This window comes from Paroedura picta, chromosome 9 (assembly GCF_049243985.1).
Source record: "Paroedura picta isolate Pp20150507F chromosome 9, Ppicta_v3.0, whole genome shotgun sequence".
NCBI lineage: Eukaryota > Metazoa > Chordata > Lepidosauria > Squamata > Gekkonidae > Paroedura > Paroedura picta.
In genome coordinates, this window is record NC_135377.1 from 27,109,614 (window position 1) to 27,135,350 (window position 25,737).

At 40.3% G+C, this 25,737-nt stretch overlaps 1 protein-coding gene across 6 annotated transcripts; it reads left to right on the forward strand.

Annotated features, from left to right (window-relative positions):
- Positions 1-491: 491 nt before the first annotated feature.
- Positions 492-24,571, forward strand: SNX16 (sorting nexin 16). 6 transcript variants are annotated; one of them, XM_077352026.1, is made up of 8 exons: positions 501-704; positions 5,529-5,984; positions 8,302-8,388; positions 10,169-10,317; positions 14,899-14,968; positions 19,735-19,871; positions 20,742-20,861; positions 23,046-24,571. In XM_077352026.1, the coding sequence occupies exons 2-8, from the start codon at positions 5,613-5,615 to the stop codon at positions 23,152-23,154; spliced, it is 1,044 nt and encodes a 347-aa protein (XP_077208141.1). In that variant the 5' UTR covers positions 501-704; positions 5,529-5,612; the 3' UTR covers positions 23,155-24,571. The 6 variants fall into 6 exon arrangements, with proteins under 6 accessions (XP_077208146.1, XP_077208141.1, XP_077208143.1 ...); XM_077352028.1 differs by lacking the exon at positions 501-704 and adding an exon at positions 716-916; XM_077352027.1 differs by lacking the exon at positions 501-704 and adding an exon at positions 716-900.
- The last annotated feature ends 1,166 nt before the right edge of the window (positions 24,572-25,737 follow it).

The following is a 25,737-nucleotide window of genomic DNA, read 5'->3' on the forward strand; positions in this document are numbered from 1 at the left end:
GCATAGAAGAGTAACTACAAGTAAAGCCTTGACTCTAAGGAGATATGAAAGCGCAGAAATGTTGAATAAAATAATTTATTTAAAAGTGCAACGCTAATACTCGTATGTTTGCAAAAAACAAAATGATCAGCATAGACAAACTACATGCCATTCAGAGAAATAGTCCAACAGCATTAATCCTTCCCTGTATTTCCTTGCAGGGGAAGGCAGAGCTCAATTTAAGCGGGACGTTACCTTGTGTAAAAATAAAAGTGCAACATTTCAATGAGTCTCATGCCTGTGTGAAGCTCTGGTGGGCAAAGGGAACAAAGTTTTTTCCACATTGTCTCCGCCTTGAAGTAACATCGGCTAACCCGCGCCCTCCCCCCAAACTGCAAGACCCCCTTCAAAAGGCATTTCCGTCCCGCCGATAAGGTTAGCGCAGTACCTCCGAGAATTTTTCAATCCCTTCACGTACTGCAGCAAAGCCTACAACTCCCAGAGGGCAACGAGTCCCGCGCGATGGGAGGAGGCCGGGCGGCCCAGCTCCAGCCACTCTTGTCGGAGTATGCCGAGTCACGCTCCGTCTTCCTGCGGTGCTTGCTGGGACTTGTAGTTTGAGACGACGGGACGGGGCCGCGTGAATCTAACCCGACGAACCAGTGGCGGCGTCGCGGGCAACTCGGGGCGGACGCTGCAGCGGCGAGGCTGCTCCCGCACAACAGGTAGGCGCTGCTGCTGCCGCCGCTTTGCTCTTCCAGCCACCCTCCCTCCGCTTGCTGGGCTTGGCCGCCTCCGCTTCTCGGCGTCTCTCTCTCTCTCTGCCGGCGGGGCAGCGCGATGAAGAGGGCGAAGCTGAAACGGAGGACGAGGCGTGAGAGCGGCTGCGGCGGCCGGTGAGGCGAGGGGGCGCCGGGCCCGGTAGGTAGGAAGGAAGGTGGGTAGAAGAGTGGCCTTGGCTGCCTCCCTGGGGCGAGACGGAGAACAGACCCCCTTCCTCCCTCTCAGGCGGCCGTCCTGGGCGCGCTTGGCGGGAAGGAGTCACGGGACGCGCTCCTGAGTAAGCCTGCCTGGCGTGGCCCCCCCTGGATTCAGGGAGAGTTGCCCCCTGGGCCCGCTTACGGGAGAGGAGCAGATGGCCGAGGTGTGCATTGAAGGCAGCAGGAGTAAAATTGCTCCGTCCGAGTCCTCGGGAAGGAAAAGGGGGAGGGGGCCGTTCTGCCGGGGTCTTTGCATGGCCCCTCAGCGTGGAGAGCCAGTTTGGTGTCGTGGCTGAGAGCAGCGGCCTCTAATGTGGAGAATCGGGTTTGATTTCCCCACTCATGCTCCGCAGGCAGATAGCTGCCTGCTGGGCTGTTACAGCTCTCTCAGAGCTCTCTCAGCCTCACCTACCTCACAGGGAGATAGGGTGGTCAGCTCTGGGTTGGGAAATACCTGGAGACTTTGGGGGTGGAGCTGGGAGTGGATGGATTATAATGCTATGGAGTCTGCCCTCCGAAGTAAGCCGTTTTCCCCAGAGGAACGGATCCTGAGATCAGTCTGCGTATATATGAGTTATAATTCCTGGGGATCTCCAGGCCTCACCTGGAGTCTGGCATCCCTGTGAGAGGAGGGGTAGGCAGTTGTAAACCGTTTTGAGACTCTTTGGGGGTAGTTAAAAGTGGGGCACAAACCCCCCCCCCCCAACATTTCTTCTAATGTGGAGAAGATTTTGTGGTGTAAGTTTTTTAGTGTGGTACCTGGAATGTTACCTGTTAATGTTTTAGGAAAGAAAACAGGCAGTTAAAAAGAAAAACAACCAGTTTGTTTTTGTTTCCTGGCTATCCTTTACAAATAGGATGAGATTATTAAATGGCTAGATTAAATTCCTATAACACTTTAGAGACCAACAAGATTGAGGGGTGTATGTTTCTGAGTCAGAGCTACTTTCTTCAGAAACAAGTTGAAATTGAAATTTCTGAAAACATATCTGAGTCAGAAGGTGGTGGAGTTTTGTTGAGGCCATTGCTGACTTATTCAGCTGCATTTTTATTGTGTGATGGCAAACCACCCTCTCTGTCTCCTGCCTAGAAAATCCTCCAGGGTCTCCATAAATCAGGTGTGATTTGAGGGCCCTTTCTACTACCACATTGAGATTGAGTACTGTTGTTAAGTACACTTTTACAACAAATTCTTCAGGGCAGAATTCATCATTCTGCCTTCATTTTCTTCTCTCAACAAGCCTATGAGGATAGGTTACGCTGTAAGTGGCTGGTCTAAAGTCACCCCTCAAGAAGGAGGGATGAATCAGAGTCTTACCGATCCTAGCCCAACACTAGCCACATTACCATCCTGAATGTATTAGAATAGAAAACAAATTGCAAACCTTGAGGGCAAAAGGCCATGAGATGCAAGAGGTACTATCTTGGGTTCTTGTTTGCCCCTGCTGTTTGTAGTCTTTTCCTGTGTGTTAGAGCATGGTGATATTTATAAACACTTCATACATCTGATGCAGTTCATCAAATGGTATTTAAGATGCCGGCCTTGACCTGGATGGCCCTCACATGCCTGAACTCAGAAGCTAAGCAGAGTTGGCCCTGATTAGTATTTGAATGGGAAACCACTAAGCAGTTTCAAGGGTGCTACACTGAGGCAGGCAAGGGCAAACTACTTCTGAATGTCTCTTCCCAATGGGTCTCCATAAGCTGGCTGCTCCTTGACAGCACTTCCTACCACCACCATCATATAAGATGCTACAGGATGGTTTGATTGAGTAAGTGGCCACAGTTTAATCTTTCATTACTTTCTATTTCCACAGTCCTAATCATGGAATGTAACATTTATGCCATGGATAGTCAGAGCTTGACAAATTAATATTGCAAAGGTGTGATTGCTTACCTAGTTCAGTGGTTCTCAACCTTCCTAATGCCATGACCCTTTAATAAAGTTTCTCATGTTGTGGTGACTCCCAACCATAAAATTATGCAAGTGTTCTTAAACAGAAATTAAATCGAGACTGACCAATGGCATGAAGATCCATTGTTCAAGATTGTATATAAATTGTTTTTCCCCACGGGGTTTCTCAGTTCAGTTCTGCCTTGTCCCACCATGCCAATCTTGCTCTTTTCCACTGTTCCGGACAGACGAATGCTCTATCTTGATCTACCTCGCAAGGCTGTTGTGAGGATGAAATGGAAGAGGAGGGATGTCGGCCATTTTGGGACCCCCTTGGAGAGAAGGGTGGGGTACGAACCGAGTAACAAAAAACAATGATTTGGAAGAACAAAAATTGAGTCCAGGGGCACCTTTAAGCCCAACAAAGATTTATTCAAGGTGTGAGCTTTGGTGTGCAAGCACCCTCCCTCAGACTCCAGGAGTGCCTGGCAGGAGATTGCACTGTGCTGGAGGCGCAGCTGGCAGTTGAACACAGGCGCCTGCAGGAGCAGCAACAGTGGTGGCGCCTCCTACCGCCAAGCTGCTTGCCCTGCTGTGACCCCTGTGAAAGGGTCATTTGACCTCCCAAAGGGGAGCCAACCCCCAGGTTAAGAACCACTTCCGTAGTTCATTTTGTGATGGCTTATGATAAGATAGTCAGTCACTGCCTTTTTGTATGCTTTGGTGGGTTTTATTGAACATTTTATGACTATTGGAGAAAATTAAGGTTGGATGTTCAAGATGACTGACCTTAAATATCTTGAGAACTTCCAGGATTCAGAGATTTCCTTGGGCCACTATTTTGTGAACTCACAAGAATCTTTTCTATCAGCACATTTTAATATTTCATTAGATAAGTAACATACCTAAATGTTGAGATTTTGCTTTTAATCTAAACTGTAAGTGGGTGCTTGCTAACTGGAAAATTTGGGTAAGAGATATATGGATGCTTTCATGAATTCTTTATGGTTGTGTCTTGTCCATTGTTCATTATAAACCATGACCTGTATCCTGCTTTTCCAGCCTAAGGAGCTTTCCTCAATTTAAGTTAATTTTCCTGCAGAAGAACTAGTTTAGATGGAGGGAGGGTAGAGACTGTAATAGCAGGATATTATAGACCATTATTTTCCACTAAATTCTAAATTGGTGGGTCTTGTTAGTGGATGAATCTTTCAATACTGGGAATGAGCTGGCACAAAAACCGAGCTATATTACCATGGAATCCAAAGCATTTCCCAAACAAACTGATAAATAAATTTCAATTTGTTGTGATGTAGAATGAATGGCTTTTAAATAAGAGCATTCATTGTTGTTAGCTTGTATACAGACTGTCCTACTACTGGAAACTGTTTAGGACCTGTTCCTATCATTGTGTTAGTCCTACCTGATCAGCAGTTAGATAATTGCCATTCCTTGAGGTATGGTTAGAAGACACACAAAGCAAAGGAAGAGAAAAGGCAATCAAGGTGACTAGGCAAGGAAAGAGATAGGGTGGGAGCAAAACACTGGGTTGGTAGAGCTCTCCAAGGCTAGGTTTCTCCAAAATGTCCTAGAAAGCCAGCTGCAACATTGGTGTGTGCATGTGTAAGCACCTTTTCTGTTGTGGAAATTGCAACCTGTTCTCAAAGGGGCGGTGATGTTTCAAAAAAGAGATTGGAAATAGATGTTTTGTTACAATTTAAGAACCCCTCCAATGGGGTTCAATTGAGCCTCTTGTGGCGCAGAGTGGTAAGGCAGCCGTCTGACAGCTTTGCCCATAAGGCTGGGAGTTCAATCCCAGCAGCCGGCTCAAGGTTGACTCAGCCTTCCATCCTTCCGAGGTCGGTAAAATGAGTACCCAGCTTGCTGGGGGGTAAACGGTAATGACTGGGGAAGGCACTGGCAAACCACCCCGTATTGAGTCTGCCAAGAAAACGCTAGAGGGCGTCACCCCAAGGGTCAGACATGACTCGGTGCTTGCACAGGGGATACCTTTACCTTTACCAATGGTAAGGTTGGGGATATGAGGACGTATGACTCGCAACAGGTTGCACTGCTTATCCTTTGCCCTTGTTTCAGATGTGTGTGGTATAGTAAGTGCCAGATTTTTCAGTCTCATGCAGCAAATCCATTCCACAGCATGGTTCACCTGTGTATGAAGTTCCCTTACTATCTGAATTGCTGGGACAGTGAAAGCTGCCAAACTCAGTAAAGACGAGCAGGTAACAGAGAGAAAGAGAGAGGATTGAAAACATAATATAGAGAGTGCTATGGAGTGTAAGAAAAAAAGTGGGGATTAAAAAGATCTGGTATGGGAAGAAAATAAAGTTGAAGATGACTGAAAGGGGAAAGGAAAGAGAGAATGGTTTTAATGTGTGGGGGGGGTTGGAGAGAGGATTGTGGGATCGAAAGATAGTAGGGGTGAGGCAAAACAATGGTACAGACCTGTCATTGTGCAACAAAGCAGAATGGAATACTATGAGATTCAGCGAGAGAATGCTGTGGAAAGTAACGAAAGTTAATAGAAAACAGTAAACAGTGAAAAGTGAAAAACAAGAAAGAGTTAAAATAAAATAGTAACAATATAAATGTTTTAAGAAACACCATTGTATTCTGATATTCTCGTAAACAAATCCCACTTTCTTCCCCCCCTCCAGACACATGAAGGAGAAAATTAATGAAATCGTTGTTTTAAGTTCTGCAATCAAGAACAATAAATGTTCTTAGGCTACCTGTGAAGAATGGCTACCCCATATGTTCCTGTTCCAATTCCTATAGGAAGTTCCACTACTTTTTCAGCAAATAGAAGCCAAAGAAGATCATCTCTTGGGAGCATTTCAACAAGTTCTAGTTTGTCCAAAGGGCAGCTGGAAGTCTCTTCTAACAGTAGCTTTAAAAAGATGAGTGTTCCTGATGAGATTGGTGCCACTTCATCTCCTTGTAATAGCCCACTTGTTAGGACTAAATTTGTAGGTATGAACTCATCTATGGAATACTGCACCCACCCCTCAGAAGATACCACACAAAATACAGATTCTGGAAGCTGGGAAGATCGGCCTACTACACCTACGATACTAGGGTATGAGGTGATGGAAGAAAGAGCGAAATTTACTGTAAGTTGTGTGTTTCTTGTCTCAAATCCTTCTTCCTTCGAAGGGTTTGACCCCAGCACTTTAATATTTGAAGATTATATAATGTTTTATGAATGAATATTATTCTAATTTCATGGTGAACTGAAATACAGGTATGGGATTCTTCCTAGACTTCTTTTTACTATAATGATTTTTAAGTTGCCCCTGCTGTACTAGGCTCTTTAAACTACTATAAAACTAGCTAGTTTAAATTTTTTTAAAGATAAATATGTCAGTTCTGCAAACTTTAACTTTGTTCATCTGTATACAGGTAGTTTAACTTTTGCTTGATCACATAGGATCACTTCTACCATTCTTGGCCTGGTTCCACAGTTTGGTTTTTGAAGTTTTTGGAGGATGAGGGCTATTCTGATTTGGCATTACTGTTTTATACAAGTCAGGGCTTGTGTTGAGTTGGCTGCATAATCCTGTTCATTAGCTCCAGTCAGTGAATTGAAAACTTCCATTATAATGAAAAGAATTATGGTAGTAGTATGGTAGAAGTATGGTAGCTGCTAATAGGCAGAAAGGAAAGAAGTCGGGGGAGTCATCTTCCTGTGGGATAAATGCCAGTAATGTTTGATACCATCGTACCTAGATGTTTTAATACCTTCGCACTTGGTATAGTTAAATAACACTAAACTTAGAATGGTGTTTCCGAATATTATGTTGTATCCTGCCATTCCACTTAGCTAATTTGAGAGCCTTTTTTCAGTATAAGAAGCTCACACCAGAGGGAAAGAACCTTTTATGCTAGTGGTAGGCTCTGCACTTAGCTGAGGAGAATGAAAGGATTCAATACATCCTGTTTGGTGTTGCAGTTCTTCTGATTGTGTTGGGTCAGTGATGATCTTTTATGAAATCCACATAAAAACAGCATATTCTAAATCCCATTCACTAGATTAATTGCAATTTGTAAGCCTAATTGTGCAATACCTGATGAAGGGATGAATCTCTAATACAACATATATAAACACATTGAAGCTTCCTTATACTGAATCTGATCATCTGTATTGTCAAGATCAGTTTTGTCTACTCAGACTAGCAGTGGCTTTCCAGGGTGTAAGACAGAGGTCTTTCGTGTCACCTGCTACCTGATCCTTTTCACTGGAGATGTCAAGGATTAAACTTGGGGCCTTCTGCTACCAAACAGATGCTGTGGAGATACAAATAAGCAGTTAATTGCTTTCCAAAATGTAGTATGAAGTTAAACAAAGGTTTCCCAGCCATGGTACCCAAGGTACCATGTGATACAGCAAAAGCCCCTCAATGGTACCAAGAATTTGGGGTTTTCAAAATGGTGACTAGGAAGAGTTCCCTTGTGTCTGCTATCTCTGTTTCTGGGTGAAGAGGAAAGAGGTATTTAAAAAAAATTAAACAATTCTACCCTTATTTGGACAGGTTTACCTGCCCCCTTCCAAAGTGGCCAGTGATGGGCCTGGAGGAGTCCTGGCCATTTAAACCTTTACCGTCCAAGACTCCTCTCACTTCTGAGGGGACGTGATAGAGAGGCGTAGCCAGCTGAGCACTTCCTAGTACCTCAATGCCTGAAAAATATTTTACCAGTACCTCCATGGCCAAAAGGTTGAAAAAGGCTAGGTTATCAGTGTATGAAGCAGACTTCTCTGGTAGCATACAAATCATCCCTTCTAGAGGTTCAGTGCTTACATCCTAGTAGCAAATATTCCCATAAGTAGCAAACATTTCCATGGGGGAGGACCAGAAGCAGCTTTTGGTTGAGAGGATTAAAGATATCTTGCAGTTCTTGTTGAAACAGGAAATATTTGGGCAAGCAATTATTTAGATATTTAAGTACATATGTTTGATTGTTTTCTAATTTCACTTATAAAAGTTAGCAAATTCTGATATTAATTTACCACATTATCAGTGAGAGTTTTACTTATAACAGTTAAATGGCTAATGTCTTAAATCAAATAAAGCCATTGACGTGCTAGTGACACAGTTACAATTACAATCAGATTGTAAAGTTTTGCGTAATTTGTGGAATCTTCTCTGCTCATGAAAGAGCTTTTAAAAATGGAAAATCTGAATTCCTCCTTCTGGCAACAGTTGGCTTTCTGAAAAATGCTACATTCGTAAATACCATGCCAGCCTTATGCATTCATGAAACAGATGTTCATTTTTCAAACTTTAGTCAACATTCAACAAGTTTTGATCACACTTGTTCTCTTCCTCAAACAAAGCATGTTTATATTGGCTTTCAAGTAATTATAGTGTAAGTATGCTACACTGTACAGAAGATTTAGTGAAGTGGTTTTAATAGATTTCTGCTTAACAGGTTTATAAAATCCTTATTAAGAGAAATCCTGAGAAAAACTGGGTGGTTTTCAGAAGGTATGCTGACTTCTCCAGGCTTAATGACAAGGTAAATTAAAAGGCAAACATGTCCAGTTATTTTTTTATTGGACTTATATACCTGGCCAGTTGACTTGAGGTGGATTAATTTATAAATGAATTATAGAAATTCCTTTTGTTTCATTTTTTCATAAATTGTCAGGTTTTCAAAATATGAATGGTTTTTTATTGAGAGGTATTGATAATTATTTTATCATAGAATATTACTCATAAAAATACCTTCTAATTAGGGTTCTCCAGCTAGTGTTTCCAACCACCCTTCCTGTGACCAGTGGGAAAAATTAAGTTGTGATATTTCTACTAGAGAAAGCCTGGAAGTGATATCAGTCCACATAAGGAATCATCAGAAACACTATGGCTTTACCATAGTTTTTCCAGCAATTTTCCAAGAGGCATGATGTCACTTCCATGTTTTTTCAGGAAATGGCAGTTGCCTCCAAGCATGTACTCTTCCACCAGTTGCCAGGCTGTGCCTCTCAATGCTTCCTCCTGTATTTATCTGAAGTGCTGTCACATATAATTATTCATCTGCAGAGTATTTAACTAATGACTCCCTTAATATCTCTATGCAGTACTAGTGAAGACCATGCAATGGGTTGGATCCATTCCTTATTCAAATGGAAAGTATTTTTTTCTTGTGTGAGCATGATTTCTGTATTTTCCCCCATCTACCTACAGTGTCTTGTAATACAGGGGTAGTCAACGTGTGGTCCTCCAGATCTTCTTGGACTACAATTCCCATGAGCCCCTGCCAGCATTTGCTGGCAGGGGCTCCTGGGAATTGTAGTCCATGAACATCTGGAAGACCACAGGCTGATTACCCCTGTTGTAACATATCTTCCATCATGGAGTGGACCTTTTGAGGCATTTCAGTGACTTTGAGGAATGGGGAGGTTGTAAAAGATAAATTTCATGATTAGAACTCTGCTCACAGTTCTTAGGATCTGCCTTTATGGTCACCTCTCACATGCTAAATGATACTGATGTGCATTCTTTCAAGATGATCATATTCCCATGTAATTTGTCTGCCTCTCTTTTTTTGCTTGACTGAAAAGTAAATGAATTTGTATCTTGGTGACATTCAGATAGGTTAGGGAAAGCACAGGGAAGGCAGTATAAAGGCACAAGAAGTAAGCTCCAGTATGTAAATGTCATTGTGCAATTTTTGTTCCTACTAATACATGTATCAGTGTATCAAAGAAAAGGGGTTGTATTCTGGGAGAAATGTTTCAGTTGTCTGTATTTGATGCTCAGGTCAGCAGTTCATCCTATAAGAAATGCACTACTGTGGATACTCCTAACCAGTGAGCTGGCCAGTGTAATCGGGAGGCTCATGTTTTTGAAATTATATTTGAAGAGCCAAAACTGGATCATGAAACTCTCTGGATTACAATACTGGCTAGAAGTTTAAGCTTTGTTAGTTTTCTGCTGCCGCTTTTTACTTCCTTTTGGAGCCTGGTCATTATAATCACTGTTGATGAAAACACTAAGATGCAAGAGTCACATCCTTACTTAGTAAACACTCGCCAAACAGGACCAGTAACTGCCCTTTAAAGTATCTTATTGTCCCTCGATCTAGCACTCTGCTGCAGAGACCAATATTTTTATCATAATAATAATTCTATACCACCCTCCCAAAATGGCTCAAGGTGGTGTATATAATAAAAATCTGCTAAGGGAGCAGCTCATTGGGGAAAAAGAGTGTGGGAAGGAACATGATTGGTGCTAACTTAAATCCTGCTTAGAAGTACAAAAAGCAACTAACTCCTTATTTTGGTGTATTTTTTCAGCTGAAAGATATGTTTCCTGGTTTTCGATTGGCACTTCCACCAAAGCGTTGGTTCAAGGATAATTACAACCCTGACTTCCTGGAAGACAGACAGCTAGGACTGCAAGCATTCTTACAGAATTTAGTTGCTCACAAAGACATTACTAATTGGTAGGTGATACCCACCTCTCTCTTCCAAATCTCTCTGGCTGTCCTTAGAACCTAATAGATATTAGGAGTGGTCTAAGTTGTGCTATCATCATTTTGAATTGTATTATCGCTTTTTCTGTGTAGTGTTGTAAGTAATTGAATCCCCTAGTTTTTTTTTTATTAAGAATTTTAAAAACATAGGAAGCTAAGAGATCTTAATGTTATGATGAGAAAACGCAGTAGTTTAAGAAAAGTAATGGAACTTAATTGTTAGGCTTCAACAGGAATTTTAGGTGGAATAGCCCAGGCTAGCCCTACCTTGTCAGATCTCAGAAGTGAAGCAGGGTTGACCCTGGCTAGTAGTTGGATGGAAAACCTCCAAGGAATACTGGGCTGCAATGCAAAGGCAGTCAAGGGCAAATTACCTCTGAACATCTCTTGCCTTGAAAATCCTACAGGGTTGCCATGTCACCCATTTAGTGACTTTGAAAAAGAGAAAAGGTTACAGGAAAGAGAGTATCTGAACTGTTTAATATATCAGAAAACAATAATTGGTTACCATGAATTCAATACTAGGAGAATATTAAGATCACATATTTCCTTCTTGCCACATCCTCATGCTCAGATGATTATTTAAAACATTGATAGAGCTACCTATTTTCTGGAAACTGGAACCCACTATGAGAACCAAAAACTGTACATCTTTTTGAAAAATCAATCCATCATTAAAATAGCAAGCAGTAACAAATGTATCATTGTCCAAACAGTTGCCCCCTTCCACATCTACCCATTGTTGCCACTCCGTTCAACCCAGCAAGCTGTAGCTTGTGTGGCCTGTAAAACCGGATTTGAAACAGTGGATTGTTCCCAATTTGAAAATCTGCTTTGTAAGGCAAGTGCAAACCTTAATTCTGTTTGTGCGGATATAACAAATGTGCTTGCTGTTGCCAGAAATAATTAACTTCCGCATGAGGGAAGGCAAGAAGGAAAGTCAGCCCAAAGTTCTTTCACGCTCATTCACAGGGGGGTTTGAACCAAGTACCTTGCATGAGCAGACAGTGTTTAGCAGCAGAGGGACACATGTCACAATAGAGGACAGCACTGCATAAGTAGTGTATGGGATCCAAGCTGAAGTAATCATGCTGAGTACATTCTGCTTGGTAAAATGGGTTTTGAGACGATTGAAGGTTCTTCATTATTGAAAAGTTGGACTCTGTGTTCCACATTTCATAATGCTTTTGCTACCTGGGAATATGGTGTACTCACCAAGTGCAAACATAAACATGGTGTGGAATTTATATGTTTTGGATAAATGTATGCACAAGTGTATCTGAAGAATAGGAGGAAGCAGTTCTAAATCTAAAGGGCTGATTTTCTTGACGAGAAAGAGAGAGAAGGTAGAGAATGGAAGTGAGCCTAGAGAGGAAGGAAGAGACTTAGGATTGGTGCAGGAACTGGGGGGAGAGAATAAAAATGTACAATTGTCTGGGGTTAAAGGAAGAGCCATTCTTTGCCTGTTCTAGAAGGATAAGGATGGTCTTGGTACCCAGGTGCAGCAGCATGATGGTAAAGGGCAATGCATTTAGTTTGCTGACAAATTCTGGGCTTCAAAAGCCCTCCTTTAGACTCTGATTTCATGTTTTTGTTTGTGTAATTGGAAAGGAAGTCATTGAGAGTCACTCTGGGATTAGCGACCATGCATGATGTACAGGAGATGGCTGTTTTGTTGTTTTATCCAAGAAGTGACATTGGTTGTCTTACATGATGGCTCTGGAATTTTTCTAATTATGTAGGAATGCGTCATCCTACCTCTGTTTTGGGAGTTATCTTAGTGAGTCAAAAGACAGCCCTTCCAGCAGAAGGGGTTCATGATTCCCTTTTCTCCATACATTGAGTCATTTTTATTTAAGGGTAATTTATAAGTTCTCTTGACTTTGCCAGGCGAGCCTGAGCTGTCCTATACAGCTTCTAGGACACAAGGATGTCTTTTTAGGGTAACAGTTTGAAGAGAAAAAAGGAAAGGCCAATAATGCCATTGCTCCCTTAATGCCTTTGTAATTAAGTCCTAAATTGTGGTTAACCAAGTATATTTCATATTAGAATTCTAGTCATATAGTTACTTAGTAAACATTATAAAAATTATAAAAACATAAAAGAGCCCTGCTGGACCAGATCACAGGTTCATGTAGTCCAGCATCCTATTTCCAACAGCTATTGCTGTTTCTCTCTGAGATCTAATATTCAGAAGTGTTTTGTGTCTAACCATGAAGAGTTCATATATTGAAGATATATTCATGCATTATTCTTAAGTATAGTTGTATTACAGTTTAAGAAAATTGAAAAGGATAGTTTTCATAGTTGCGTAATGTGTTTGTTTTAGTCCAGCCAAACACTCCACAACCTTCCTTAAAAGTCCAATTGATATTTTAAACTCATTGATGTAAGAATATTGTATATTTTATCATCAGCCTTCCACATAACATCTTGGCAACACTAGATACATATTTGTGTATCAAAATTGAGCTGTAATTCAGTAGCCTTGTCTAAATTTGTTATGGAACAAGTTAAATCAAGGGTGAAAAGCACAATGTTTTCCTATAATAAGTTGTTTTAAAAGAACCGTTTGCAACTTCATAACCACAGATTTGAAAAGAGCAGTTCAACCATGAAGAGATGGTCCACTGTAAATACGTTTGGGAAGGGCCAACTATTGTTCCTGTCAAATGAACCAAAGTAGCAGAGTCGGTTCTGATTTTTAGATAGCATTTATCCAGCCAAACAACCTGTGAATGGAAAAGGAACACTGGCTTTAGTTTTCCCATTGACAAGCCTGCAGATTTGTGTATGACAATGTAATAACTCCCTGGTGGCTGTCTTTGTGTGAAAATATAATATAGAAACCCCATGGAAAGCTTTCTGTTTTTAGAACCTCCCCACAGTTCTGGACCTTTCAGCATACCAGCATCCTGCAAAAAAAAAAAAAAAAAAAAAAAAAAGGATTCCTTATACCCTGCCTGTCTCCCCAGTGAGGAACCAAAATGGTTTAAATATTACTAAATGTATTGGGCATCTCTCCCTAAGACAGGCTCAAGGTAGCTAACAGATACACAAAGTAAATATAAAAACATGGTAAGGGAGGTATCAAAGATTACCCCCAGACTCCAGATGGTGTGTGCTGTTTCCAGCTGCACTCTTGCAGGTAGGGGAGGTGCACTTCCTCTTCGGGTCTTTTCCTGCCCAGTCAAAAGGACCTGCGTCTTCAAGGGGTCAAGCTTCAGGTCGCTTTGTTGCATCCACTCTGTCATGGCTCCCAGCCACCTGGCCAACGTTTTGGGTGCAGTATTTGGCCAGCTGTATATCAACGGGTGTCATCTGCATACTGGTGACACTCTAGCCCATATCCCCAAACCAGCTGCGCTAGAGGCACAACAAGATGTTAAATAGTATCGGGGAGAGGATTGTGCCCTGTGGAGCTCCACAGTGGACAGTGGCTCAACAGCTCTTCCCCAATCACAACCCTCTGTCCCTGACCATAGAGAAAGGAGACTAACCACTGCAACAGTTGCTATAACATTTAATAATATGAGCAGGTTGGAAGCCAGACTGGAATGGGTCCATTGATCCCATTTATCCTAGAATTGTTCCTCTGAGTTAGGTTAGCCAGATTTGAACCTCAGTCTCCCATATCTTTGTCCGCCATTCCAACCACTACACCACAGTGTCTGTATCTCTTTGCAGCTTGATGCTATACCCACTGAATTACATTTTGAGTATCAACCATGCTGGTTTCCATGTGTAGAGGCACCCTTACTTTTTACTCAGGAATTTATAATTTATAACTTTTGCTAGGCAATAGTAGACTTTAAAATACATAAAAGTGGCCATCTGGAGATGGCCATAACAGCAAATCTTGTTTCATCTGTAGATGTATTTGTATCTCCCCTTAGTTTGACAAGTTTGCTATGGAGCATTGATGGCTTGCTGTTGTATTTCTCAAATTTTGCAACTCCGCTGGATGGCTGCAATTAATTGGCTTTTTTTTACTCCTCAACTATTACATTCTCTATTCAAATTCATATATAAATCTAAATAAATATTTATGCCAGTTGATTTAAAACATACCTGTTTTAAAACCCGGTTGCTTTAATCATTTCTAGATTTTCACTAGCTCAATGCTTCTTTGAACTGTAGCAATTTGTTCTTTTAAAAGAGTCACTTGTATTGGACTACTTGGAAGGAATTGTCACTGATTTTTCTTGTCTTTGAAAAGATTTGCTGAATCCCCCCAAGCTGTTTTTGGGGAGATTCCCCCATCTTCCAAGAGCTGCATTTGAGGAGTATTTGGAGTCCTGCAGAAGGATATCAGCATAGAAATGCTGGACAGGATCCAAGCCACTGTTTCACTGTTCAACCTACACAGAAAAACACAAGTTAAAAAACGTAGGGAAACCTACCCATTATTAACTCAAGTAGTTCAGTACAGTGACTCTTCTTAGTAGAACAAATTGCTACAGTTCAAAGAAGCATTGTACTTTAGGATGCTTTCTCATTGGGCTAATTTTGGATGTTAATTCCACTTTTCTGCCATCTCTTCTTTCTAAGTCTTGCAGTAAGGGAGTTTCTTTGTTTGGATGATCCACCAGGGCCTTTTGATAGCCTCGAAGAGAGCAGGGTAAGTAATCTGTTGTTACAAAAAGGACTTTAACTGAACTCTTAAGTCTGAGCTTTGCCTTAACAGTGTTCTGTAACAGGGTTGTTTTTTTTTTAACAGAAGAGCATATATTTGTTCTTTGTTTACCACAGACACAAAAATATGTCTCCTGCATGGGAAAAACTACAAAATGAATAATCCATGGATTGTGCATTAGTACCTAAAGAACACCAGAATTTGCAGAAAGACAGAGCCAGTAATGAAGCACAGATTGCTGAAGGAGGCCAAGGGCAGGAAAAGAATGAGGAAGTAATAAGAAATAATTATACAATTTCACATTCTTCTAAATGTCATTGGCATTCTTCCATTTGCCTCACTGGTCATTTAGTGTCAATGAAATTGAATAATTTCTTCTCACTTGAATTTTTCTTTTTCTGAACTTTCATGATCTTATCACCTGTAATGTGTGTGTCAGTCTCACATACAAGTCTTTCTGCTTTGTTTAATGTTGCTTTTCATTTGCTTGGATCCCAATTACAATAGCATTTTTTTAATTGGATCATGTTTCACATTTTTGGAAAATATTTTTTCACACCTATTTATTATCGTTTATCCTCTCCACTCAAGAGCCTCTTGTGGCGCAGAGTGGTAAGGCAGCAGAAATGTTGTCTGAAAGCTCTGCCCATAAGGCTGGGAGTTCAATCGCAGCAGCCGGCTCAAGGTCGACTCAGCCTTCCATCCTTCCGAGGTCGGTAAAATGAGTACCCAGCTTGCTGGGGGGTAAACGGTAATGACTGGGGAAGGCACTGGCAAACCACCTCATATTGAGTCTGCCATGAAAACGCTAGAGGGCGTCACTCCAAGGGTCAGACATGACCCAGTGCTTACACAGGGGATACCTTTACCTTATCCTCTCCACTCAGAATGACATATGTAGTACTTCATTTTTATCCTCATGACAATCCTGAGAGGTAGATTAAGCTAAGAGTGTAACTTACCCTAGATGACAGTGAATTAATTGCTAAGTAGGGTTTGATCCCGGGTCTTATTAATGTTAACTCATCCTCTTATTACTATACCACAACAGTTCTATATTATTAACACATAACATATAATTGTTTACTCTCCTAATGTATTTGTATCTCTCTAACTTTGCTCCAAAAGTCTTATCCTGCCTAATATAGTATGTTGCCCAGATTGCTTGCAGCTGTTGGTGTTATTTTGACTTGGGCGTCTGATTTTGCAAAACAGTGCAGAACACAATTAAGTGACTTTATGAAATTAAAACCCTATCTAATTAAAATAATACATTCTAAATATATGCAACAAAGTAGCATATTTGGATTGCTTCCATCATAAGTAAATTATGGAAAAAGCTGTTGCTTACCAACTACATTGATTTCAGCCTGTAAACTTATAATATAAATTTGCTTTTGAATCTCATACCAAGTGACTCACTTCAATGTGTCCAATTTATCTCACAGAATAAATAGCTTGAATATGCTACAATAACATACTAAACTGATTAATACAGACTATTCTAACATTTAAATTAAAGTATCATAATAGCATTAATATTTTCCGGTGCCTATTCACTTTGGCTGTGATGAACTTCATATTGAAGTGTTTCTACAGTTAAGAGATTATCTTCTTTGACTCATCATGAACATATGATTAACTGACAGTATCATCCTAAGCAGAGTTTACGCACTTTGTTGCATTTAGTGTACACTGGATTTAGTGTACACTCTGCTTAGGTCAACAATATGAATGTGCTACAGTGCCAAATGAAAATTTCTGCCAAGAATCACAAGTTTCTTCTGTTTGTGGAATGATAAATATGAAATGCAAATTTATCGTCAGTTGTGGAATGGTGGGTTCTCTTTTAGTGCTTTGCAATTTCTCATACTTAGATGGTAAGAATTCAAAAAATTGACATACTTTGGCTTCTACTCCTCTCAGTAGGGAATCCCCATTTACCAGCACCTAATCCCAATATCTTGGAGAGCAGACGAGCTAGTCCTCTCATCTGCAGGGGCCTGTGACACGTCTGCTGAGCTTCAGGGAGAATAACCCTTGTTCCTATGGTCCAGAGTCACTTTCTATAGGCAGGTCTTGGAAATTATTTCTGAGAATCCGGGGGCAGAACATTTTTTTTAAATACCTCTGGGTAACGTTTTTCCATCCGCTATCCTCTTGTGTTGGGTTCTTCTCTGATTGGTGAGATAACTTTCCCACCTCTCCCAATTGCCCTCCAGAAAGTGCTCCATGAGTTCTTTCCAAGAACTCTTCACCCTCCTTTATAGAATAAAGTGTGGACAGGCATTCTTCTAGCTTCTGTACCTTCTTCTCCAGGAGTGCTACTAAGTTGCACTTGGTGCATGTGTATTTAAAGTTACCCTGAAGTAAAGATACAAACTTGTCATAGCCTCAGGCCCATTATCAGCTACTTTGCTTTGATCCATTGGGTGAAGAACCTGACCTCTTCTGCAAACCCTGGAACACTTGCAGAGTCCTCTGGCTTGATCACTCATCTGGTGAGTGATCATCTAGTGAGTGATATAGCACAAAGGCCCACCCAGCAGAGGGTGGAGCTAATATTCAGCCCCAAGCAAAATTGTCACCTAAGGCAAATCAGCTAATGCATTTAGCTGCAATCCTCACCACCCAGACAAGAAACATAAAAACATAACACTCAAACAGCCCCCACTCTCCTGCAACATATATACCCTCGCACACTATAAGAAAGAAAGCAGCACTCACTGGTAGCTCCCAAGCTGGTTCTTGCTCTTTCTCCCTGTCCAGCTGCTTGCATTGCTTTAAAAATCATATTTATATCCAGTTTACTGCTACTAGTAGTGATTTTTGTTTGATTTATTAGTCTTATGTGAGGTTTGGAAGGGATCATTTGTATGTTTCAAAACCGTTATATCCTGTCTTTCCCCTCTGTGTTAAAGGTACCAGTTATCGTTTATTAGTTTCAAACCAACTTTATCCTGTTTGATTAACATTCTTGTGTTTGAAGTTACCCCACTTAAAATGCGATAGCCAAAACTAGTTACACAGTTCCATTTGAGACTAAAACTTTTCACAATAGAATGGTGGCATTTTCAATATTCATGATACTTCTGTTTATAAATAGAAATGAAGACAAACAATAATTGACCAATTTTGATTAGGTGTCATCACCCTGGGGGGCATCATCAGCTTGAGGATTTACATTTTTCCTCATTCCCCCTTCCCTCATTTTGTCTTCACTCTACTACATGAGGCTTTAGTCTTTGAACTTTTAAAATTAAGGCTTTAATTTTTATTTTCATTCTTTGAAGTTACATCTAAATTTTATTCTATTATAAAGGGTGATAAGCATAATTCAACTTGTGACAAAGATGCTGAACAAACTGTTAAACTCAATCTCAGAAGAGCATTCCAAACAAATTTCTAAGCAAACTTCCTTGCAAACTGGAAGAACATGTTTCCTTTGATCTTGCTTTGCAGGCTTATCAGGAAGCTTTTATGAAAACAAAATTTTTGAACTTAATAAAGTAATTCAGTAAGACTCCATATATTTTAATATGCTTACAGAAGAAGATTTGGTTCTCCTATGCTGCTTTTCTTTATTCAAAGGAGTCTCAAAGCGGTTTACAGTCACCTTCCCTTTCCTCTCCCCTCAACAGACACCCTGTGAGGTGGGTGAGGCTGAGAGAGCCCTGATATCGATCAGAATAGCTTTGTCAGTGCTGTGGCGGGCCCAAAGTCACCCAGCTGGTTGCATGTGGGGGAGTGCAGATTCAAACCTGGCTCACCAGATTAGAAGTCTGTACTCCTAACCCACTACACCAAGCTGGCTCACTAGTTTTCAAAGATGCTTGTTGTGTTGTACTGGCGGCTAGGGATGTGTATTCAGCTGAACTGAGCTGAAAAAATAACTGAGGAATACCTTACCAATACTGGGAGGGGAGTATTATTTAAGTTGATTACTGATTTTCTGATCTCATTGGCTACCAGTATAGTTTGAATAAAAGCCGAATTCTTTCAGTTTCTCTTTGGGGATATTTAACTATACTGATCAGCTGGGATGGTGGCAAGAGACCTCTCCACCTCACTCAGATTGTGGGGACAACTTCTGCTGTGACACGGTTTAAACCCCACCAAAGCAGAAGCCTTCCCAGCCAGGTCTGTGTGCAGTGGGGAGGTCTCTGCCTGCAACATGCAGATCCTGGGGACAACTTCTCCTACAGCACTGGTTGGACTGGCTTTAAAAAAAAAAAAGAATGCTTTTCTTTTTGGAGCTATTGAACCCCCCCCCCAAAAAAAATCAGGATTTCTAAAAACTCCTGAAAATAAAGACTATACCAGGATTTTCCAGAAAAAAAGAAAGAAAAATGGGTCCAATTTTTTAATTGCACACCCTATTGACTGCTGATTAGTTTCTCCATCCATACTTTTAAAGGATTGTGTTACCAGAGTTGGAATCTTATGAAAGAAACAAGGCCATTAAGTAACAATTTGGAAGGGTATGGTACATCTCAGGAGCAAAATAAGTTAGCTTAAAAGGGTTTTAACATACCAAAAACGTTCATTTGTGATGTTTTTTGCGCATTACTACTAAAAAATATTCTTAGTGTAATGTAGTGAAATCAAGGAATTCTGTACTTTGTTAACATTATTTTTTATTTAAAAGATCCATTAAGGCAACCATGAATACAAAAATTATTATATCAATATGACCTGTTTGGAGTTCACCACATAAAACTGTTGTAAAAATATTACTAACTTTCTTCTAGGCTTTTTGTGAGACTCTGGAGGAAACAAATTACCGCCTACAAAAGGAACTTGCTGAAAAACAAAGGGAAGTAGAAGCTCTAAAAAATACATTACATGAAAAAGAAGTATATATAAATGCTATGGAGAAAAGAATTAGGTAAGCTGAATGGAAATGCTTGGAAATTTTCACCCTGATCCAAAGTGTTACTGAGTTCCTGAAGAACCTTCCCAAGGCACTCCCGTTGTAAAGTCAACCTTCAGAAGCCTGTGGCAGAGCACGTGACCTAGATGAAGGAGCGAATCAGGGAAATCTCACTGTGTTTTTAGAAGGACTGGAGCATGTGCTCATGACTGTTGAGAACTCAGCCTCAGTGGCTGATGTAGCATATGTGTGCTGAATTCAGCAGCTGACATTTTTTTGAGGTTGGAATAGAGGGAAGAAAGCAGAAGCTTATGGCAGCTGCACCAAAGCAAAATCTTTACTGATATGTACAGCCTGATCTTTTCCCGTAAACATTTTAAATTGTAGCTTGGAGATGAAAGCGAGAAAAATAAATGAAACCCTTAATATTTCTCCAAGTAAAGCTTGGTGTTCATATTGAGGATGTCTTTTTATCAGATACAGTCCAATTGGCAGTGCATATTGGGGAATGGGCTGTAGTCCATGAAAGTTTGTATTGAGGTGTCCCAAGTCTGTATTTCTTTTTAAAACGTTTGTGATATTTTTACACCATTCAATTTAAAAGATCTTGCTGCTCAGTACTTTTTACTGTTTGCCAAGATGGGAGTCCATTGGGACATCTCAATTTCATAGCTGGGGGATTCAATAATAGCTGTTGCTTGTGAGTGAAGAAAAAAGGGCAATTAGAACACGGTTGTTTCTTAGCAAATTGTTGTCTGAAGGCCAGTACAGTGGTAGAAATACATTTCTATTTGCCAAGGTCTTTTCAAGGAAGATTTGCTTGGGTGCTTTATTTTCAAGCTTAAATATACTGTGAGTTAAATATCTATTGATTTTTATTTTCAGGGATTTAAATGTAGAGGAAACAAAGTCTGGTAAATTGTCTGGAGAAGACAGTGAGTGCAGCGGAGAAGTGGAATCTTCTGCAATAGAAGCAGATCAAGGTGGCCTGAGTGAAGACAACTGGTAAACCAAACACTCTAGTTTTAATTTCACATTGTTTGTCTAAAATGTGTTGCGCCTGCAGGAATAACAATCAATCCTCAGGAATGTTCTGCTGCACAAGAACCATTAATTTTTTTAGTGGTGCACAGAATTTCCTAGAGGATTGTGCTCTTTGCTGGAAAGCTGGGTTTTATTTTGCTTGTTGTAGAACATTTATATCCTGAGGGTTCCAGGTAGGCAGCTCAGAAATAAAACTGAAAATATAGATATGGTAGTAATAAGAAGAGATCCAGAAAACTGCTCAAATCTTCTCAACGAAATACCAAAAGCAGTAGTAAAAAGATAACTAATCAGAAGCATTCAGGAAAAGGTCAAGGAGAATAGAATATCTTGTTAGGCAACAGATGGAGCCAAACAGTGCTATGCTAAGCAGAACTGGACTGTTCTTAGCCCATTAGCTACAATGGACTCTGTTTAGGATACACTTTAAGTATATGTAGCAGTTGAACCTTACCAGGGTTGGCATTCCATAGATGGGTTGGAAAGGATATCACAGAGATGGGGAAAGCTCAGGAGAAGGCAATCAAGATGATTAGAAGATTGTAACACTTTCCTTATGAAGGAAGGCTGAAGAATCCAGAATCTTAGATTAGAAAAGAGGTGACTGGGCAGGGAGAGAGAAGCTTGGTAGAGGCTGATAAAATTATGCATGGCGTGGAAGGAGATGACAAAGAATTTCTTCTCCTGCCTCCAAAATACTAGGGCAACATCCAATAAATTTGAGAGACATTAGGCTCAGGATGGACAAAAGGAAATACTTATTTACATAGCAAGTGACTAAAATGTGGAATTTACTGCCAGAGGATGTAGTGATGGCCACAGACATAGACAACTTTAAAAGATGATAAAGATAGACTTCTTTATGAATCTATCAATGGCTATTAGCCATGGTGACTAAAGGAATCTCTTCATTCAGAGGCACTAAACATCTGAGTCCCAGAGCCAGGAAGCAACCTCAGGGGAAGGCCTTTTTATTGGCCCTTTGTGCCCTTTTATTGGCCCTTTGGAGGAACTGGTTGGCTGTTGTGTATGAGACGGGATGTTGGCTCCTCTTGTGTTCTCATATAATACTTTTTTAAATGATGACAATAAGCCAAACACATACACAGTAATCAGGGTCAGCAAAGGTAAACCAGTAAAACAGATAAGTCTTCATCCCCTGCTGGAGGACAGATGAAAATCTCTGGGGAAAGAATTCTATAGTTTTGTAATTAAGAAACGTACTGAAGTTGGAGAAAGGAGGTCTAGTTTTGATAGCTGGTCTAACTTCCAAATAAGGAGGTCTCAGAATCGGGGCCTCTATCATGAATAAATATTTCCTCCTCTAAAGGTACTGGCTTCAGTCTGCAAGGTGCTGTTTGAAATGGGAAGGAATGCTGAAAAGCGTTAATGATTAGAGGAGGGCACAAATTGCAAAAATGTAGGTCAGTTCAGGGTTCACTTCATAGCTCAGCAGAAACTGAACCCTGAACTGGGGCGGGAGGCCTTTTGTTAACTGGATTAATTTGTGCAGGTTGGGGCCCTGCAATTGAACCACAGACCCATTCATTGGGGCTTGTAGAAAGCCTGAAAAACATGTGAGTGGGAGGGAGCAGTCTTTTCCCTACCACTTAGCTGTTTTGGGTTGTGTTGTATAGTCCCTTTAAAGGTTGAAAGGACTGCAGAAGACAGCCCGGATAACAGTGGGCCACAGAAGGTGGGGAAGGAGACAGGGGAGATCGCTGGGAGAAGTCTCCCTCTCCCTTTTCAGGGCTTCATAGCCAGGAAGAAGGGAGAGATCTCCCAGGAGAAAGTGGATCTCCCTGCCTGCCCATTGGTCTTGGACTTACTCACACAGCACATTTAAAGTGGAAAGGACAGGGAGTCAGAGGCAGCTAAGCTGACTCCCTGGTAGTCCCTTTAAACAGGTTGTGCAAGTGAGCCGAAGACTGCTGAGACCTGAAGAAATACGCTTCCACGTGAAAGCTTACACCTTGAATAAAACCTTGTTGGTCTTAAAAGTGCCATTGTACTGAAACTTTCTTCTGCTGCCTCAGACCAGTATGGCTACCCACCTGAATCTATTTCCACATGTACTTGTAAGAAATGGATATAAATCATCTGGTAGGCTTTGTAACAGGATTTTCTTATCCCCTTCCACCACAGTTCAGAAAAAGAGAATCAAGAACCATCTTGGAGTAGTTCAGCGGCAGAAAATTCTGTACCGGAAATTGAAGTTGCTGAGATAGCATGTTCTGCAGATGAAGAGATGTAAATGACACCAGTTGCTGTTACAAAATAATAAATAATGTCTGAAGCAGTTGGAACAAAAGCATAAAATAGCTCTGAGGCAAGCACAGCAGGTAAGAAGGCCAGGCTAAGTAAAGGCTAAGCATAGGAAGTATATGTGCTGCTTTAGTTCAGCTGTTATCTAGCCTTTAGATATATTTAATATATTTTATATATATGTATATATGTGTGTTTGTAAGTACTGGTTAAGGCCAGCTCAAATTATTCCTAAAATTCTAAGTAAAATACAAAAATGGCTGCAGTTTAGCAATATGTAAAGGCTAAAAAGTCAAATCGGTAGAGACCAATCATGTTTGCTTGTCATGTGACATGTTGCTGCAAATCACATGTTTGCTATTAATAGATGATACATTTTGAATGGGCAGCTTTCTGGCATCTGATTATTATTTTTTTTACAAATTCTTTATACAGGCATATAATTTTATGCTCTTGGAAATATAACTATGCCGTCTAGGCTTAATAAAAGAATATGATCTCTTGTGGTTTTTAAAGTCATAAATGTAAATAACTGATATGCAAATTTTAATGCATTAAAAATAGGAATGCTTACAGTACCAAAAGAATGTTTTAGAAATGGAAATATGATTGAAAGACTTTATGATGAAAATCAACTCGGTGAAGGAGAACCCAGACACACTGTGAATATTCACCAATATGAGGGAAAATGTAAAAACTGAATAACTTTTATTTTTATTAAACCTTCTGCCACTTTTGCCACAATGCCATGTAATCATCAACTCAACAACTTTGCCTTATATAATGAACACTACCTCTTTGTTGCTGATGCATCGCGTGTGTTTTTCTGTATATTATATGCAGATAGTTTGGGTTCTTAAAACCATGGCTGTCCTGTGCAGTTAATTCGCTAAGTAAAATCTAGTTGCGGTTTTCCCCTTTTAGAATGCTGTACACATGGAAACTTGCTACAATGTGTTTGTGTAGCCTATTTTCCAGTCGTATTATGTCCAATGGTGCACTTTATTATAATAATAAGACTTATTGTGCCAAGTTCATTGGCTAATTTTTTTATTTTTAGAGTTGGACCCTTGAGATTCAGAAAAGTGGGGGAAAGGATTGCATTGCCATGTCTTGTTATTGTGCTTCTTCTAAGCATGTTTGTGGGTCAGCTTTATGAAATCTTCAAAAAATTCTGGTCAGCAGTTGTTTGCTCAAAGTGCCTTGTTTTGTCCGGTCATCGGGTGGGAAGAAGGCTGTTTTTGTTTTCTTCTGTGCAACCTACTCCTTTGTTTAATTCTGTTAACATGCAATCACAATGTGCTGGTGGCTTATTTCAATGCTCACTTTGTATTTTGGAGCATAGGGACAACAGTCTGTCGAACTGCATAAAACTGTCTGGGAAAATAAAATTTTGGACATTACAACTGATCATTTCTGTTAAAATCTGTGCTGACAATAAGGGGTTGGGATACACACTGATCAACAGTTAACCGTAGACTGGAGGAATTAATGGAGCATAAAATGATTTTAATGTTTGCATGTAGCTCACTCTCTTGAAATGTTTTGAAATAAGGCTTTATTATGTTGCCTCTTTCAGTTTCTGATTACAGCTAGTAATCTACAGTTCTTGAACAATACATAGTTGGAAGTATGTAATGGGAATTTGAGTACATTAGGTAGGCTTTGAAGCTCATGTTTTGTACTTCGCATCTAGCTGATTGACCAGTTTCCCTGGTTGCTCTTTGGGTATTGAAAGCCTCATCTGTGCCAACTTGGTTAATGTGTCGTGCAAAAACCTGAGACAAAAATGCTAAAAGTTACTTAAGACTTGTTATTGTAAGAGCAGAATTTTGCCCTATTTCTTTAAAAAACTGCACAAGTGTTCTTAAATTAACAATGAAATCCTGAATAGAGTTATATCCTTCTAAAGCCATTTACTTCAATGGACTTGGAAGGCTATGATTGTGTTTAGGATTGTGATGTTGAGTGCTACAATTGGATACGTTTGTAACTATTGGCTTCTAATTTGTGGGTCAATTGAAATGTGTATCTCTTTCAAATGCAGACCTTTAAATGTAGACTCTACAGGACTTTTTTTTTTTTAAAAAAAAGGTTTCCTTTGGTTAACTGTCTTGACATAACAAGATGAGAAAGAAAAACACTTTTCCTATCCACCAGAGATAGGTGTATACTGCACATTTTGGAAATTCCTGGTTACAGTGATTTCATCGATCAAGTCAGAAGCTAATTTGTGGCTGCCCACTGGAGAAATGTATGCAATTGTTTTCCTGCCTATTTTAAGTCATTTGTGCATGCCCCTTTCCTCATTGCCATCCTCCCCCCCTCTTTTCCTCTCCCTCCCTCCATCCCAAAATATCAGCCTTTTTAATAAAATGGGTAATCACGTCACAATGCAGTTTCTAGCAATAAAAAAGCAGCAGTCTTCCATGTTGTACTGCTGCAGCATTGAACCATGATAATTCATGTTTAAAGAAAAACATACATCCATTATATTTGGTGGGGGTGGGGAGGTGGGAGATCAAGGGCACAGAATTGGTGGAATTAAGGGGTGCAATGAAATTGAAGCTGC